The sequence below is a fragment of the Schistocerca cancellata genome, chromosome 1, assembly GCF_023864275.1.
Source record: "Schistocerca cancellata isolate TAMUIC-IGC-003103 chromosome 1, iqSchCanc2.1, whole genome shotgun sequence".
Classification (NCBI taxonomy): domain Eukaryota; kingdom Metazoa; phylum Arthropoda; class Insecta; order Orthoptera; family Acrididae; genus Schistocerca; species Schistocerca cancellata.
In genome coordinates this window covers 1,095,977,375-1,095,996,218 of record NC_064626.1, presented here as the reverse complement: position 1 = coordinate 1,095,996,218, position 18,844 = coordinate 1,095,977,375, and the positions used below count along the sequence as shown (strand labels likewise).

General features: G+C 44.2%; 1 protein-coding gene across 14 annotated transcripts in view; it reads right to left on the bottom strand.

The window, feature by feature from the left end:
• LOC126091654 (serine-rich adhesin for platelets) overlaps positions 1-18,844 on the bottom strand; it is a 443,990-nt gene that overhangs the window by 333,535 nt on the left and 91,611 nt on the right. For 12 of the 14 annotated variants that reach the window (XM_049907085.1, XM_049907086.1, XM_049907087.1 and 9 more), the window contains exon 2: positions 17,001-17,062. The exons of the other annotated variants lie outside the window; for them this stretch is intronic. Coding sequence is in view for 6 of the 12 variants with exons in the window: in XM_049907079.1 (XP_049763036.1) it covers positions 17,001-17,062 (62 nt within the window). In the remaining 6 variants the exon portion in view is untranslated. The remainder of the gene's footprint in view (positions 1-17,000; positions 17,063-18,844) is intronic. 14 annotated transcript variants of the gene reach the window in all.

Below are 18,844 nucleotides of genomic sequence, written 5' to 3'. Positions count from 1 at the left end.
GTGCGTAAGTTCCTGTGTGATCACCTTCATCCATTCGTGTCCATAGTGTATTCGTCGGACTTGGGCAATTGCAGTAGGACAATGCGACATCCCACATGCCAAGAATTGCTACAGAGTGCCTCCAGGAACACTCTTCTAAGTTTAAACACTTGCGCTGGCCACCAAACTCCACAGGCATGAACATTATTGAGCATATTTGGGATGCCTTGCAACGCGCTGTTCAGAAAAAATCTCCATCCATCGTTCTCTTATGGATTTATGGAGAGCCCTGCAGGATTCATGGTGTCAATTCCCTCCAGCTCTGTTTTAGACGTTAGTCGAGCCCATGCCACGTCTTGTTGCGGCACTTCTGCATGCTCGCGGGGGACCCTATATGATATTAGTCAGGTATACCAGTTTGTTCGGCTCTTCAGTGTATTTTTGGACCCATGAAGAAAGACATTCGTAGCCGACGATTTGCTTCAAAGCGCACGCCTGGGTACAATCATGGTTCCGTAGGCAACCGCAACCATTTTTCCGTGAACGGTTTGAGCGTCTTGTCTCACAATAGGATAAATGTATCAATAGTTATGGCGACTACTTTTGAAATAATAAACAGTTTATTTACGTTTTTCTCACTTTTCGTCTTCAGTTGACTGCCCCTACACAATCTGTACAAACATCATGAGGGAACAACAAGAATAGAAAAGTAGAGAGAAGTGCTACGATTAAAAAAGTTGTAATGCAGGGTTGCAGACTTTCTGCCCTACTCTTTAACCTGTACATATGTAAGTAGGCTGTTTATGTTTTCTTTATGTAAGTAGGCTGTGCCATCTCTCTCCCCACATCCACCACTGCTGGCGGCTCACCTCCAACTGCGCAACGCTACGCGCTGTTCACATCCAGCTGCCGCTGCCCAACACAACAATGGCAGACAACAATGCAAACTAGCCACAGACTGCACACAGCACAGCCAGTGATTTTCATACAGAGCGCTACGTGGCGGCGGCGTTACCGATATAAGAACCTAAACAGCCTACTTACATAAAGAAAACATAAACAGCCTACTTACACATAGAAGAAGCAACGACGGAAATAAAATAAAGGTTCAGGAACGGGATTAGAATTGAGTGTGAAATGGTATCAATGATAAGATTCACTGAAGACAATTCTATGCCGAGTGAAAGTGAAACACAATTACAGGGCTTCTTGTATGAAATGAACAGTCCAATGACCACAGAATTTAGACTGATAGTAAAACAAAGAAAGACGACAGTAATGGAGAGTAGCTTAAATGAGATTAACGATAAACCTAACATCAAAGCTGGGGGCCAAGAAGTTGACGGAGTTAAGGAATTTTGCCACACTGGGAGCAAGATAACACATGACTGGAGGAGTAAGACGAATATAAGACGCAGAGTAGCACAGGCAAGTGTGGTACTCAGCGCTATCGAAGTCAACTAGTATTATCTTAATTTGAGTAAAAAGCGTCTGAGAATGTGCGACTAAAGCACAGAATTGTATGAAAGCGAAGCATCCTGTGCTGGAAAACCAGAAAAGAAAAGATATGGTGCTATAGAAGAATGTAGAAAACTCATTGGACTGATTGGATAATAAATATGAAGATTCTTCGTAGAGTCGGCGAGGAAAGAAATACACTAAGAAGAAAAAAGAACAGAATGATAAGACTGTGTTATGACTTCAGGAAATAACTGCGGTGGTACTAGAGGGAAGCGTAAACATGAATTGAAATATCTCCAACAAATAACTGCGGAAGTTGGGTGAAAGTGCTACTTTAGTATGAAGAGTACGGCATAGGAGAAGATATCGTGACCGGACGTATCGAAACTTAATCCGCGAACACAGTGGAAACCTTCAGGTTCATCAATGACTGGCACACAAACGGCACCTAACTGAAAGCCATACTTTCGTACACGTAACATAGGGGCAAAGTTTCGCTGTTATCAGCAAAATTGTAAGTAGTCCACAATGAAAGTTTGGCCTACCTCTGGAAGTTACTCACTTGTACGATGAGGCGATGCTACATTATCTGATCACAAGTTTCCGGACACCCCGGTGTAATGCGGATTTGGCCACTAGATATCACGAGAGACCGACCCACCAGTATATTTTGTTGTCAGCAAAGAAGCTTTAACAGCAGAACGGCGAGATCTCAGAGACTTCGAAAGTGAACTTGTCATTTGGTGTCACCTGCGTAACAGGTCCGTCAGGGAAATTTCAATCTTTCAGAAACTACACAAGTCGACTATTGTGATTCTGTGATGGAAACGAGAAGGACAGCCGCAGCTAATCCAAAACCTACAGGGACCGCTGAGCACTGCGGAGGATGTTAGTATAAATTCGTGTGAAATCAGCGGAAAGAATCTCTCGTAAATTAAAAAGAATGCCGATGACTGGAACGAGTGAAGTGGAATAACAGATCGCGCTATACCCTGTGACAATCCCATGGAAGGGTTTGAGTTTGGCGGATTCTTGGAGAACGTTACCTGCCGTCATGTGTAGTGCCAATAGTGAAGATGAACGAGCTAGTTTTACGGTACAGTGGATGTTTCTCGTGGTTTAGGTCTAGTCCCCTTGTTGTGCTTAAGAAACCGCTAAGAGCGGAAGGATATGAACTCATTTTAGAGCATTGTGTACTGTCTACAGTAGAGGAACATTTTGGAGATTATGAATGTATCAGCCTGACAACGCGTCCTGTCATAAATCAGCATATATGAGGGAATGGTTTGTTGACAAAAACATTCCTGAAATGGACCGGCCTTCCTGGAGTCTGTGTTCCAGCACCAGTATTGAGAATATGCAGGATGAATCACATAAAACTTGTGCCACACATATTGCGGAAACGGAATGTGTTATATTGGTTGTCAGGGGCCTGTATTGTTAGCAAATAAACAGATTGAAAAAGTACTCAGAAAGTGTAGTTTTTTTGCAAACATGCCCTTTGTAAATGGAACAAACTAAAGGTAGGGCTAATTAGAATGTCAATGGTATATGTTGCCGGATTCTAGTGCGAGTCGTTTACGAGATTATAGTATTTTGAAAAGTTTCTACAGCGGCACCTATTTGTGCCACTGAGCGTGCGTAGTTGATAGCTACAATATTGCTACGTTTGCTTACAGTGTGTTTGTGTGTTCCTTGAGTGCGTTGCAACTTACTAGTCAGTTAGTGCGTGACAGTCCAAGCAGTAAGTCGTGAGTGGACATGCTCATGGCGTATGGAGAGCGTAGGAAGAATGCAATTCGTTCTTGTACGGTGTATGCTGCAAGATATCCCAATATACGTCAACAATCTCGGTAATTATTTATCAACCCCTTCAACCAGTTACGTGAAAGCGGTAGTGCAACACCGGGACAACCCAACATAAGGCAACAACTGTCGACAGAAGATGGAGAAAGTAATGTTCCTGCAGCTATTGCAGTGAGTACATCGTGAGCTGCGTAGAAATGATTATGAGAACCATGTTAACTTCTGTGACGACGATGACGTCCCACACTCCAAGGAGCGTAGGGGACGATGCGGGAGACCCGCACCGCTGACTAGGTAAGGTCGTAGAGGAGGTGGTTTGCCATCGCCTTCCTCCGACCGTAATGGGGATGAATGATGATGATGAAGACGACACGACAACACCCAGTCATCTCGAGGCAGGGAAAATCACTGACCCCGCCAGGAATCGAAACCGAGACCCCCGTGCGTGGGAAGCGAGAACGCAACCGCAAGACCACGAGCTGAGGACTTCTGTACATGGACATTAAGACAGAATACTCCAGTTGTATCACGAATCTTGTTTCGTGATGAAACTACTGTTACCAATTATGGCCAGGTAAACCGCCGAAATATGTACTTTTGGTCTGTTGACAATCCTAGTTAGTGCAATTTTGTCATATGATGACATGATGGAGACCGTGGCTGTTGTTTGAAGACAAATGTTGATGGTGTTAGGACAGCAACCAGCCACGAATTTACTTTCATTCCTTTGTTCAAAGGCTACCGTTACCGGTTTCGAATCGTTGTGATTCATCCTCAGACGGTTTACATGTTTTCTTTATGACATATAGTTTTTTTTTGTTTTTTTTGTTTACAGATTAATTGTCGTGAAACGTCGGTTTCGAGTGTTTGTTTTCATAAAATTCGTCCAGCAGATGTAAATGCATTCCCACTGCATTCTTATTGTTGCATACGTAAATAGTTCTCACTGAACACTTAAGATTTTTCACTGAGATGATTTCTACCACGCACCACATGTTTAGCTTCGTCAGGTGGAACGTCAGCGTCTATGGAATGTACATATGTGGTGTGAGACAGTGAACCATCACCTCATGGTTCCGTTTTTCATAGAAAGGACACTGAATACGCACAAGTATCGCAGCCTTCCTACAGACCACCTTCCACTAATGCTAGAAGACGTTCCTCTGAAGACTAGGCGGAACCTGTGGTACCAACACGATGGCCGTCCAGCCCACATTGCTCGAACTATTACGGCCTATCTTCACGAATGGTTTGCAGATCGCTGGATTGGCCGCAGAGGACCTGTACCTTGGCCGTCCCTATCCCCGGATCTGACGGCTGCAGACATTTTTCTGTGAGGAAAGCTGAAATACGCTGTCTGAAAGGACATACCAAGCACACTCAATGACACACAACGCTATATTACATTCGGACAGCTCCGCTGAAATGCTAGCACGTATGCAGCAGACGTTCCGTACCAAATTGGAAGCGTGGAACCGTGTACTGCCGCTGCCGGTGGTCATTTTGAACACAACCTATGACAGTCAATTGTCTCGTTACTGGTCAGAATCCACGCAACTAGTGTACGCACTTGTATTATTCCTTAGTGTGTGCTGCCACAGGTAGTGTACATGTGTCGGTGTGGGAACTTTTCAAAATACGATACCTCGCAAGCGACTAGCACCAGAATCCTTTAACAAACACTTCTTTCTAATTTAACCTACTTTTAATTTGTTAATGTCAGTAGGCATTGTTCCATTTAAAAAACATATATGTTCTCACGAAAATACGCTTGCAAAGTATTGGTTAAAAATACGAGCCCCTGTCTATCAATCCATTCTGTGAAAACCGCACGTCAATAGCGCCTGTCATTTCCTCAATATTTGAGGTGCAAGTTTTAGGTGATTCACCCTGTGTACATGTGATACTGCACTATGTATGAAGGCATTTTGTTTGTGACACTGCACTATATATAAAGGCATTTTGTTTGCCGTTAAGAAAATGGACTAAGTTCGAATACGGCCAAAAAATATATATATATATATATATATATATATATATATATATATATATATATATATATATATTTAGCAGCAAGGAAACGATTGTCTTTAAGCGACCTATTACGCAGTGTATAGCCAGTGCCCACAATTTACATTATGGTCGCAAAGCGTCTAAGCAACTTTATGCCGAAACTTAATTTTATTGACTTTCGATCGTTCCCCGTGCGTTTTACATTTTTTGGAGTGCTGAAAAAAGACATTCTTGGCCGTCGATTTGTTTCGGATGAAGAGGTGCAGGCCTGGGTAAAATAATAGTTCCGTAGACAAACGCAAACATTTTTTCCATGAAGGTATTGACCGGGCCGGCCGATGTGGCCGGAGGACTGTGTTCTAGAGGACTGATGACCTCAGATGTAAAGTCCCATAGTGCTCAGAGCCATTTGAACCATTTTTGGTATTGACCGTCTTGTCTCACAGTGGGATAAATGTTTTAACAGTTATGGCAATTACTTTTTTCCACCTGTCTCGTTTTCATCTGACTGACCTTTACGCAAGGTGAGTCACAGAAGACGTATGCTTATTGGCGATGATCCTGATGACGTTGCGCCCCTACTTGTGTGTGTGTCTGGAGATGGTGATGAGGGTATAAGCTACAGACTTGCAACCTGCAAAAGAATGACAGTAAGTCCCTCTGGTATCGCTACGGCTGAGGTTGGGGGAGGAGGGTGAAAAGAGGTGACATAAAAGCATAACTCAGAGACACCTGGAGCAATTTGAACCAAATATGGTACATAACGTGAGTAATTTTTTGCGTAGTAGTACTGTGTAAGATACGCCTACTACCCCTACGGACGGGGATGAGAAGGAGGTGAGAAGTAAAAATATTCTGAAACGATCTGTTGTATGTATTTCCTGTATATTTTTGAATTGGAACGTTTTAAAAGTGTGAAGTGCAATTTGTCTCTTACGTGTGCTGCTCAGTGTGTCAATCACGTCGCGAGAATGAATAGGTAACATACTTCAATTTATTGGTAGAGTACTAGGGGAAATGCAGTTAGTCTACAAAGGCGATTGCTTACAAGTGATTAGTGCGCCAAATCTAGAATTCTGGTCAAGGATGATGGACCTGTACCAAACAGGACTAGCAGGGGTAACTGAACGTATACAGAGAAGGGCAGCACGAATGGCCACAGGTTTATTGGATCCGCGGGGGACTGTCACAGAGACGTTCTTAGAACTGGACTGGTAGACTCTTGAAGGCAGACGGACACTGTCCCGACAAAGTCTACTAACAAAGTTTCGAAAACAGGCTTTAAATGATGTCCTTAGGAATATACAAACTCATGTGCAGGAAACACAGAACACTTTGAACGACTAGAGATAGGACGTTCATAGTCACAGGAAATGTTCATTAGTATGTTCTGCAGAAATAATTACCGTTTGAACCATTCCGGCACGCGGCGCAACACTATCTTCCAGTAAAATGTGCCAGCGGCTCTCGTTGTCGCTATAAACCGAAGGTAATGGATTAGCCTGACGTGAGCAGACGTGCAGGGTGCCTCGTAGACGTATGTACTATGGGTACCGTCAAATCAGCGAATCTGAAAAAGGGCGCGTTATTGGCATGAGTGAATATGATAGATCCTTCCGGAAAATTGCTGCTAGTGTGGGACGAAGTGTTTCGGCAGTGCAACGGGTGTGTACAGAATGGTTCACGGAAGGCCGTAGAACACGACCATATGGGTCAAGTCCTAGAACACTACGAGATCGTTCAAGTCGCACCACTCAGACCGACCGCCCCCCCCCCCCCCCCCCCCCCCCGAGAAGATCGACACCTCATTCGAATGGCATTGCAGGACAGATCTGCGTCCGTCGTGTGCGTCGTCCGCTTCTGCGTCTACAACCTTTGTCGAATGTGCAGAAACATGCTAGACGGCAATGGTATATGGAACAATGTCACTGGGGACAGGAATAACGTCAGGAAATGTTTTCGGGCGAATCCAGGTTCTGTTTGTTTGAAAACAATGGCTGCTTTTTGTTATGCCGCAGAGAGGGCAGCGGTATCACTGACTGCATTCTAACAAGACGTACAGCGCCAACTCAAGGTCTTATGGTGTGAGGTGCTGTTTGATACAACGACAAATCACATGTCGAGGACACTGTGACTAGTGTGAGCCACATGAATGACATCATGTAGCCTGTAGCCATACCCTTTCTGCACAACACCCCAGACACCATTTTTCAGCAAGACAATGCACAACCAGATATTGCCGCACAAAGACGTGCCTTTTTAGTGTCACAGCATGTCAGCCTTTTGCCCTGACCCGCCAGATCACCAGACTTGTTGCCAGTCGAAAATTTGTGAGATATGGTGAAACGACGGGTGTAGCGCTGTGACCCAATGACAACCACCACCACCACAGATGAACTTTGGAACCACGCGGATGCAGCTTGGATGACTGTACCACAGAACGCCATTCGCACCTTACACGCGTCTATGCCATCCATGGCGAACCCTGTGCCTACTAGGCAACAGGACACATGCTGAACCGAGGCGACTGAAATGCTGATCATTTCTGCTGAACATACCAATGTACATGTCCTGTGAACATGAACGTCCTATCTCTAGTCGTTCAAGGTGTTCTGTTTTTTTCTGAACATGAGCGTACAACCTCTTACTTATTGCTACCTCAGGACTATGAGGTCTGGATCAGGCTAAGTACAGCACGTCAATCTGTTGTAGACTTACGGAACACGTTATGTGTGTACGTATGTGAATGGAACGGGAGAAAGCTCTGATAACTAGAGCAGTGGGACGTACCCTTTGTCATGTACTTCACAGCTATTTGCAGAGTATGATACAGATGTAGACGTAGACAGCAGCGAGTCAGTAATTTTGTCAACGTGTTTCGGGACCTAAGACAGTTCCGAGATTAGCTGTGAGGACGAAAATGTGGTGAAGAAATGGAAAAAATTCAAAAGCATCGTTCAGTATACTCCAGACAAGTGTCTTCCGAGCTAGGTCTTAAGAAAAGACCCTCCATGGTTTAATAACTATGTTAGAAAACTACTGCATGAGCAAAGAGAGCTTCGTCACAGATTCAAAAGAAGTCAAAACCTAGCTGACAAATAAGAACTAAACGAAGTGAAAATGAGCGTAAGGAGGGTAATGAGAGAAGCGTTTAGTAACTGAAAATAAAATTTTGTCAACTTATGTGATGAAAAACCCTAAGAGGTTTCGGCCTTACTTAGAATCAATAGGCGGAACGAAATCATGTGTTCAGTTATTCAGGGAAACGGAATCCCGAAGTACTGAAGTCGGTCTTTCGACGAAGTTATTTCAGCATGACAGATCGTAATACAGTTCCTCTGTTCAATCGTCGTACGTACATCGAAGTGACAGATATCTGTGGAGTATAAGAACAACTACAATCGCTTAGGAGCGGAAAGGCATCAGCACCGGATGAGATACCTGTAAGTTTCTACAGAGATTATTCGAAAGAACCTGCTTCTCTACTAGCAGCTGTTTATCGTAGTTTTCTGGAGCAGCGAACGTTGCCTGGCTACTGGAAAAAAGCGCAAGTCATTTCCGTTTTCAAGAAGCATCGTATGACAGATGCACATTATTATAGACCTATATCGCTGACGCTGGTATGTCGTGGAGTTAGGGAACATGTTTTATGCTCAAGAACTATGAAGTTATTGGAGAACGAAAATCTTCTCTATAAACTGGTTCAAATGGCTCTAAGCACTATGGTACTTAACATCTGAGGTCATCAGCCCCTAGACTTAGAACTACTTAAACCTAACTAATCTAAGGACATCACACACATCCCTGCCCGAGGCAGGATTCGAACCTGCGACCGTAGCAGCAGCGCGGTTCCGGACTGAAGCGCCTAGAACCGCTCGGTCACATAGGCCGGCCGAGAAATTACAGCTGACGCAGAGGGTTACCGACAATCGTTCTTCCCACGCGCCATTCACGTACGAAACAGGGAAGGGGGCATCAGTTGTTGTTAAAGAAGTACCTTTCGCCACATACTGTTAGGTGCCTTCTGGAGCACTGATATAGATGGAAAGGATCACACTACATGGCTGAATACCACAGATAAATGTAACAACCTCTCTGATGTCGCATGGTGTAAACAGTAGAGATTGAGGCACATGTGACGCACGCTTACGTGGGCTAAACCGCGGTTGAAGAGCTAGTAATTTAATAAGAGTGATAATACCGGACGTGAAAGTTTATGTTTTATAATTCACAGCTACTGTTCACATTTTATGACTTTCGCTATTCTGGACCCCTCCCCCGAATGAGGTCATAATCAGCTGCTTAGGGATGCCTCAATGTTGAGAAGTTACGCACTGATGACACCTCGCAGTGCACCCGTAGATAGCTTTGCTATTCGATCGACCCGAACAACTCATAAGCTCATGACTCGAGAGACAAATGGGACTGCTCGCTGTGTGAGGGCGTCTTGAATCTGGAAGACAATATCGAGTTGATGGACAACTAAGATATGGCCTTTGTCGGTCAACTTATAGGTAGACATAACACTACGAGTGATATGTACCAATCTGACAATTTTTAGATCCCCTGTGCTAAAACTGTGAATGTTTGGCTTGATCAAAGTTCGAGAGCAATTACACGTCAGTTCCAACTGGCAAAAATCCTAAATTTCATACCCACGAAAAATCGCTGAGACGGACCGTAATTTCGCGGCAAACATCCTGGACGGCATCCATGTTATTTGGCCACCCTGCCCGAGTGGTAACGGTAGTAAACTGCTGGCCGTTGAAACTGCAACACGATGAACGTTGCATAACAAACTTCAGCTTGTCTTGATGTGTTTCCCATGACTGGATAAACTAATCATTAAAAAAATTGCGGTCGCAAATATTAGGTAGGAGTGAGTTCATCCACATTCCGTATACAAGAACAGATTACTGAGATTACGGTGTTGGTGTTTTCCTTTTCATTTTATTTTATTTTTTCACGTATATCGCCTCTGAACCTTAGTCGTTTGCGAGGAGACCTCGTTATACCTCATGTAAGAAGAATAGATGTCCACCAGTGACGGGCATCGACAGTGGCAGAATCGTACCCTATCCAGATTGAGGTTTATCGTTCCACGACATTGCGTTGGTCGGGATATTAAAACATGTGGAATGGAATCGATGGGTCCAGGAGGGCCTTACTCAACACCACGGAAGATCTCAACAGCCGCACGTTACTAACGCCATAGATGACAGATGTATACTCGCTATACGGGATCGTACTGCCATGTCATGTGTCTTGCGTCTGAAAATGGGCTCGTTGGCATTCATACGGATACAGCGCAGTATACGCTGACCGATGCCCGGTGACCAATTTTCTTCCATAGCACTGGGCGAGTTCATTCGTTTGTTCGGGAGGGGAGGCCTAAATTGTTTGCCCACTTTCGGCCGGTTATCGACCCGCCGCGATGATAGAATCGAAACGCATACCACACAGGCTTTCGTAAACGATTTTACATAAAACCCATTATTTCGTTAAAGGTCATAGTTATTGTGATATTTGGATTTAAGTGAGACATTCCGTGAAATTCGGAAAAGTTTGCTGAAAAATAGGGGTCACTATGATCTTGCGTTTGGTGTATATTACATAATATGTTACTGTATATGAAATTCAGCTAACATATTGAATTTTTCTTTGGACTTGGAAGGAGGTCTCTATCTGTCACCAATACCGAGAAAACTGATCTGATGTAGCACACTCATTTGCGATCACGAGCGCCAGCGATATAGCCAGAACGAAACGGTTCTAGGCGCTACAGTCTGGAACCGCGCTGCTGCTACGGTCGCAGGTTCGAATCCTGCCTCGGGCATGGATGTGCCTGATGTCCTTAGGTTAGCTAGGTTTAAGTAGTTCAAAGTTCTAGGGGACTGATGACCTCAGAAGTTAATCCCATAGTGCTCAGAGCCATTTTTTTGAACCAGAATGAAATATCTACAAAATTCCTCATATTTCAAAACTGGTCTGAGATATCGAAGTGAGATTTTGGAAAATTAGAGCACGCAAATAGGACAGTATTTTCCCGTATGGTTATCATGCAAAACTTCATTATCTACCATTTTATTCCACTAACTACAGACTTTTTCGATGAAAGAATGTAATTTTTAAGGGCCATCCGTAGCTGGTGAAACGAGAAATTCTGCTGGTCTTGGAACGACATAAGTTAAGACATTACACGTTTATTGTTCTACAAGGATGTTCTTCTTCATAAGCTACTGACTTTACTTTTCCTAAGTATGTCACTGAAAAAACTCAATAAACCACAGTTTCAGAATTCTCTCTCAATTGCATCTGCACTACAAGTTAGTGAGGTGACATTGTGTAAACTCCTCTGTATTTTGGCAAAAGAAGCAAGAGAAATGTAGGTTTTACGTGAAATTCGCCACTCATGATACTTCCCTGAAAGATACAAATGGTTAACAAGCCAGGTGAAAATAAATCGCTGCTTTTGCTGCATTTTCGGCGAAATTCTTTCTAGATACTAACCACAGCAGAGGTGACAGTAGACCTTTTGGATAGTCACCATGCAAGCGTGGGCGTGGAGGGACTCTACGTAACATTAAAAAAATTGAGCGTATGCTTCTGTTTGGAACGAAACGTCCCTTCCAGCGCCAGCCCACAATCACCCATCACTACCGTTCACCCCTTGCGTGCCCTGTCGACTGCGCATCTAGCGGCCAAGTTATTCTGTGCGTACTCAGCTACTACGTCTGGAGCACGGCGACCTATGCTGCAGCTTCCCTTGTCGCGGCTGCAGAAAGAGGAGCAACAACAACTCTGCGCTCGACAATGCTGGACACAGAACTAACACCACATAGGGATGGCGGTTATCGCTCAAACAAGCGGTCTTCGGTTATACTGTTTTTTTCTTCATCTCCAGTTTCACCCGACTTTAAAATCCGCTCAAAATAACCGGTTTCTGAAATAAATGATTTTCTGTTTTTTTTTTTGCTATTATTTCCAGAAATATGTACGGACACAGAAGAAAATTTGAATTATAAGACTCCCTCCGACGTTTGCAGTATATGTCTCAAGTTGCATAGAATCCAAATATCAAATAAAATAGGTAAATAAAAGCAAACATAATCTGTTCAGCATCGCTGCTTTGCTCGAGAAGTAATGTGGACTTCGATACTACAAAAAATTCATCAGTATTCTTCAACTGATCCTAATGTTTGTAATCTCTATAAAAAATTGCTTTGAAATCGAGGATAATACGACTGTTTGGGCATTTTGAACAATCAGTGCTAAAAGGTGAAAAACTGAGTTTGGAGAACTCTGCTTTTCATGTTGTCTGTTTCCAAGAGCTACAAGAAAATAAGGGCACATTACTTACACACAAACAGTAGATCAGCTACTTTCTATTTTCACTAAAAACTGGGAACGAAATGCTAAGTTCTTAATTTATTAATTTTGCATAACTTCCTTTCTCTTGTTATTTCATAGACATGGCAGACAAATAATAAGCTTTTGGTAAAATTTGAAGCGTTCTGTTTCTTTATTTATTTCGAATGGAAAATTCATTTTTAGTCAAATGTATGTCTTTACTTTTCAACGAGAATTTGAATAAAACTGTTTTTTTACCATCAAGACCAAAAATGCTTCTTCAAAAAAAAATCGAATGAACTATTTAGCTAGTAGCCAAAATATAACATTTACCAGGAAGAATTACATGGCAGTAGATAAAATGTCAATAATGAATTAATCCACTGTCCAACATTTATTGTCCTGTCTGTTCTTAAATACTTGTTTTATAATGTGTTGATCTGCAAGTTAACTCCATTAGAAATATCGTTCAAAGACGATAGTAATCATACAGAAGCCGCACAACATTCAACCGAAGTCCTTTTCTAAAAACGTTTCACTTAAAAACAAAAAATTTTAGCACCGCTGCTAGGGCAAATTGATATTTCGATTTTACACCCGGTTATCAGTGAAAAATAAAAATAGCCGTTTTAGCCGAGATCAAAGAAATGCCGAAAAGTACCGCTTAATCAGAACTAAAATACCGGTATCGGTTTGAGCCGGTCGGTTTTTCCCATCCCTAGTATCCCATCGCTTTTCCAGAAGAGTCCCAGTTCCGCTTACAGCCTCGTAATGGACATGGCTTGTGGAAGTCAACGAACATTACCAGATTGCATTCGTCATCGGTATGTGGCCCAGCACTTGGCGTGATGCCGTTGAATACACAGCACGTTCATGTCTGGTTCACTTTACCGTTAGTCTGGTTAGCTGGTGTTACATTTCTGCTCTGTTAGGGCCCATGGCTTTGCCCCATCTCTGAGGTCTCTGTAACATTATCTTTCAAAAAGATAGCGCAAGAATGCATGTTGCATGTCTTGTCATGACCTACATCAATACAGAGCGTGGTCGACTGTTTTGTGGTCAGCAAAGGGCCACTTGTGGCCTGATGACGGAGTGCATGTTCTTCATATATCTCACCCACTCCAAATGTTAGTCATGGATTGTCAAGAGGGTCACCATTGGACCTGATGAATTGTGGCGTAGAGATGTAGCAGCATGGAAGGTGATACCCGTATCTGTCATCTAAGCTCACTTCGACTTGGTGCCCGTGTGGGTTAGAGCCACTGTTGCTGCCAGAAGGAGGGTGTTAATGTGTTGCAATATTCACACCATGTACACCACCCCAACCAACTACATGTTAAACACATATTCTTCCTACTATACCGCATACGCAAATTTCGTTATCTGCAGTCTACTTACATACTCCGCAAGCCACTATACGGTTCCTAGCGGAGGGTACCTTGTACCACTTCTAGTCATTCCGTTTCCTGTTCCTCTTATCTTTGTGATCCTTATGCAAAATGTACATTTGCAGCAGTAGAATCGTTCTGCAGTCAGTTTCAAACGCCGTTCTCTAAATTTTCTTAGTAGTCTTCGTCGCAAAGAACGCCGCCTTCCATCCAGGGACTTCCATTTGACTTCCCTAAGCATGTCCGTAATTTTTGCGAGTTGATCGAAGCTATCGTTAACAATTTTAGAAGCCCGACTCTGAATTCCTTCTATTTCTTTCTTTAAACCGACCTGATCGGGATCCCAAACACTCGAGCAGTACTCAAGAATGGGTCGCGTTAAGCGTTCTACACGCGGTCTTCTTTAAGTACACCTGCACTTCCCTAAAATGCTCTCCGTCAACAGAAGTCGCCCATTCGCCTCGTCTTCTACGATCTTCACGTGCTCGATTCACATCATATCGCTTTGCAACATTACGCCTAGATATTTAACTGACGCGAATGTATCAAGCAACAGACTACTGATGCTCTATTGGGACATTACCGGATTGTTCTTCCTACTCATCCGCATCACACCAACGAGAAATTTGGTCTAAGTCATGTTGTATGCTTCTACGGTCACTCAACGACAATGCCTTCGCATACACAACAGCATCATCAGCAAAAAGCGGCATCCTTGCTGCTCACCGTGACCGTCAGATCATTTATGTGTGCAGAGAATAACAGCCATCCTATTACACTTCCCCAGGGCACTCATGACGTTACTCTTGTCTCTGATGAACGCCCGCCGTTGAGTACAACGTACTGAGTTGTATTACTAAATAAGTCTTCGAGTCACTCACGTGTATGGGAACCTTTCCGTATGCTCGTATCTTCGTTAACTGTCTGCAGTGGGCCGCGGTGTGAATCTAGGGATATGGAATCTGCCTGTTGCCCTCCATCCATGGTTCACAGGGCAGCACATGAGGAAAGGGCACAGAGTATCGCACGAGCAAGTCCGTGCTGATTTGTGAACAGAAGCTTTTCCTTCTCAAGGAAATTTGTTTTATCCGAATTGAGAAGATGTTCAAAATTCAGCAGCAAAGCGACGTCAGCGATATTCATCTGTAACGTTGTGGGTCCGTTCTTTTAACCTTCTTATATGAAGGAGCCAGCTGCATTTTTTTCGCGTCCCTTTGGACTCTGCACTGGGCGAGAGATTCACGATAAATGTATACTACGTAAGGGACTGCTCTTTGTAGAACTGAACTGGGATACCATCCGGACGTGGCAACTTGTTTGTTTTCAACTCTTTCAGTTGCTTGTCTGCGCCAGGGAAGCATATTACACTACTGACCATTAAAATAGCTACACCAAGAAGAAATGCAGATGATAAACGGGTATTCATTGGACAATATATTATACTAGAATTGACATGTGATTACATTTTCACGCAGTTTGGGTGCATAGATCCTGAGAAATCAGTACCCAGAACAACCACCTCTGTCTGTAATAACGGCCTTGATATGCCTGGGCATTGAGTCAAACAGAGCTTGGATGGCGTGTACAGGTACAGCTGCCCATGCAGCTTCAACACGATACCACAGTGCATCAAGAGTAGTGACTGGCGTATTGTGACGAGCCAGCTGCTCGGCCACCATTGACCAGACGTTTTCAGTTGGTGAGAGATCTGGAGAATGTGCTGGCCAGGGCAGCAGTCGAACATTTCCTGTATCCAGAAAGGCCAGTACAGGACCTGCAACATGCAGTCGTGCATTATCCTGCTGAAATGTAGGGTTTAGCAGGGATCGAATGAAGGGTAGAGCCACGGGTCGTAACACATCGGAAATGTAACGTCCACTGTTCAAAGTGCCGTCAATGCGTACAACAGGTGACCGAGACGTGTAACCAATGGCACCCCATATCATGACGCCGGGTGATACGCTAGTATGGCGATGACGAATACACCCTTCCAGTGTGCGTTCACCGCGATGTCGCCAAACACGGATGCGACCATCATGATGCTGTAAACAGAACCTGGATTCATCCGAAAAAATGACGTTTTGCCATTCGTGCACCCAGTTTCGTCGTTGAGTACACCATCGCAGGCATTCCTGTCTGTGATGCAGCGTCAAGGGTAACCACAGCCATGGTCTCCGAACTGATAGTCCATGCTGTTCGCGCAGATGGTTGTTGTCTTGCAAACGTCTCCATATGTTGACTCAGGGATCGAGACGTGGCTGCACGATCCGTTACAGCCATGCGGATAAGATGCCTGTCATCTCGACTGCCAATGTGCGAGACCGTTGGGATCCAGCATGGCGTTCCGTATTACCCTCCTGAACCCACCGATTCCATATTCTGCTAACAGTAATTGGATCTCGACCAACGCGAGCAGCAATGTCGCGATACGATAAACCGCAACCGCCATAGGAAACGTGATGGTACGCATTTCTCGTCCTTACACGAGGCATCACAACAACGTTTCACCAGGCAACGCCGGTCAACTGCTGTTAGTGTATGAGAAATCGGTTGGAAACTTTCCTCATGTCAGTACGCTGTAGGTGTCGCCACCGGCGCCAACCTTGTGTGAATGCTCTGAAAAGCTAATCATTTGCATATCACAGCATCTTCTTCCTGTCGGTTAAATTTCGCGTCTGTAGCACGTCATCTTCGTGGTGTAGCAATTTTAATGGCCAGTAATGTAATAAGAGTATGAGCTCCTTAAGGGAGTCCGTGAGATGGTCAAACGACGGTACGTTTTACAGTCCTCGTGCGTGAACAATTTCTTCAGCGCGAAATTTAATGGACAGCTGTGTATTTCGCACTATTGTTCCTGCTTCCCTGACACATTCAACTACAATCCCTCCCACAGCGAACTACAGCTGTTGTCAAGACCTATAGACAGGGGTCACGCTATTAGGATGGTTTCACACTTGCGAGAGGCGCAAAGTAGTAATAACGGCATTTTCTGGAGTTTGTTACCTTGTTGTGGGGTGTTGCTGGAGGTGCTCAGGGGGCGTCTGGGTCCGAAGCTGCAGCACGGCCTGTAACACGCAAGCAGACGGCGGCCGTCATTCCTCGTCTTACCAGCAGAGCACACTCCCCCCTCCAACACTCACGCCGCTTACACACACGGAAATAGGAGAGAGTTGTAGTTGACGATGGACAGGCAAAAGATAAAGAAAACACACACGCGTAAATCTGGACCAGGAACAGGAAGGAGAAAAAGTGTGGCACTTCTTTACCTCACACACACTACACAAGGCCGATTCATTTATACGTTGTTGACGTAATAATTAAGCTCTCTTCCAGTTTTACCATAGAAAGTTTTTTTGCAGCCTATCTGGGGCCAACGATTTACACTATTTGACAACTGCTGAGAAACAAGCATACACTGTGCTGTGATTTTTTGTTAACATGAGTACTGACTGGTATATCAAAACAAGTCATGAATATATGCACTATGTGATCTAAAGTATCTGGACACCCCCAAAACATACATCTTTCATACTAGGTGCATTGTGCTGCCACCTACTGCCACGTAATCTGTACCAACGACCTCAGCAGTCATTAGACATCGTGAGAGAGCAGAATAGGGTGCTCCGCGGAACTCACGGAGTTTGAAGGTGGTCAGGTGATTGGGTGTTACTTGTGTCATACGACTGTACGCGAGATTTCCACTCTCCTAAACATCCCTAGCTCCACTTTTTCCGATTTGATAGTGAAGTGGAAACATTAAGGGACACGTACAGCACAAAACCGAACAGGCCGAACTCGTCTGTTGACTGACAGAGATGCCAACAGTCGAAGACGTCGTAATATGTAACAGGCATCTATCCAGACCATCACACAGTATTTTCGGAACTGTATAAGGATTCATTGCAACTACTATGACATTTAGGCGGGAGGTGAGAAAACTTGGATTTCATGGCCTAGCAGCTGTTCATAAGCCACACATCACGCCGGTAAATGCCAAACGACGCCTCGCTTGGTGTAAGGAGCGTAAACGTTGGCCGATTAAACAATGGAAAAACGTTGTGTGGAGTGACGAATCACGGTACATAATGTGGCGATCCGATGGCAAAGTGTGGACACGGCGAATGCCCGGTGAACGTCATATGCCAGCGTGTGTCGTGCCAACAGCAAAATTCGGAGGCGGTGGTGTTATGGTGTGGTCGTATTTTTCATGGAGGGGGCTTGCACCCCTTGTTGTTTTGCTTGGCACTATCACAGCACAGTCCTACATTGATGTTTTAAGCACCTTCTTGCTTCCCACTGTTGAAGAGCAATTCGGGGATGACGATTACATCTTTCAACACTATCGAGCACCTGTTCATAATGCACCGCCTGCGGCGGAGCGGTTACACGACAACAACATCCCTGTAATGGGATAGCCTGTACAGAGTCCTGACCTGAATCCTATAGAACACCTCTGGGATGTTTTGGAACGCCGACTTCGTGCCAGGCCTCACCGACCGACATCGATACCTCTCCTCACTTCAGCACTTTGTGGAAATGGGCTGCCATTCCCCAAGAAACCTTCCAGCACCTGATTGAACGTATGCTTGCGAGAGTGGAAGCTGTCATCAAGGCTAAGGGTGGGCCAACATCATATTGAATTCCAGCATACCGATAGAGGGCGCCACGAATTTGTAAGTCATTTTCAGTCAGGTGTCCGGATACTTTTGATCACATAGTGTAGCAAATGTGCCTAATTAATCTGTATCATACTGCAGTATTCTCCTACAAGGTGCAATACAGGACAACAACAAATCCGAAAGCTACAGTATCGTGCAATAATAAAAAAATGACATTACCCTAAACTC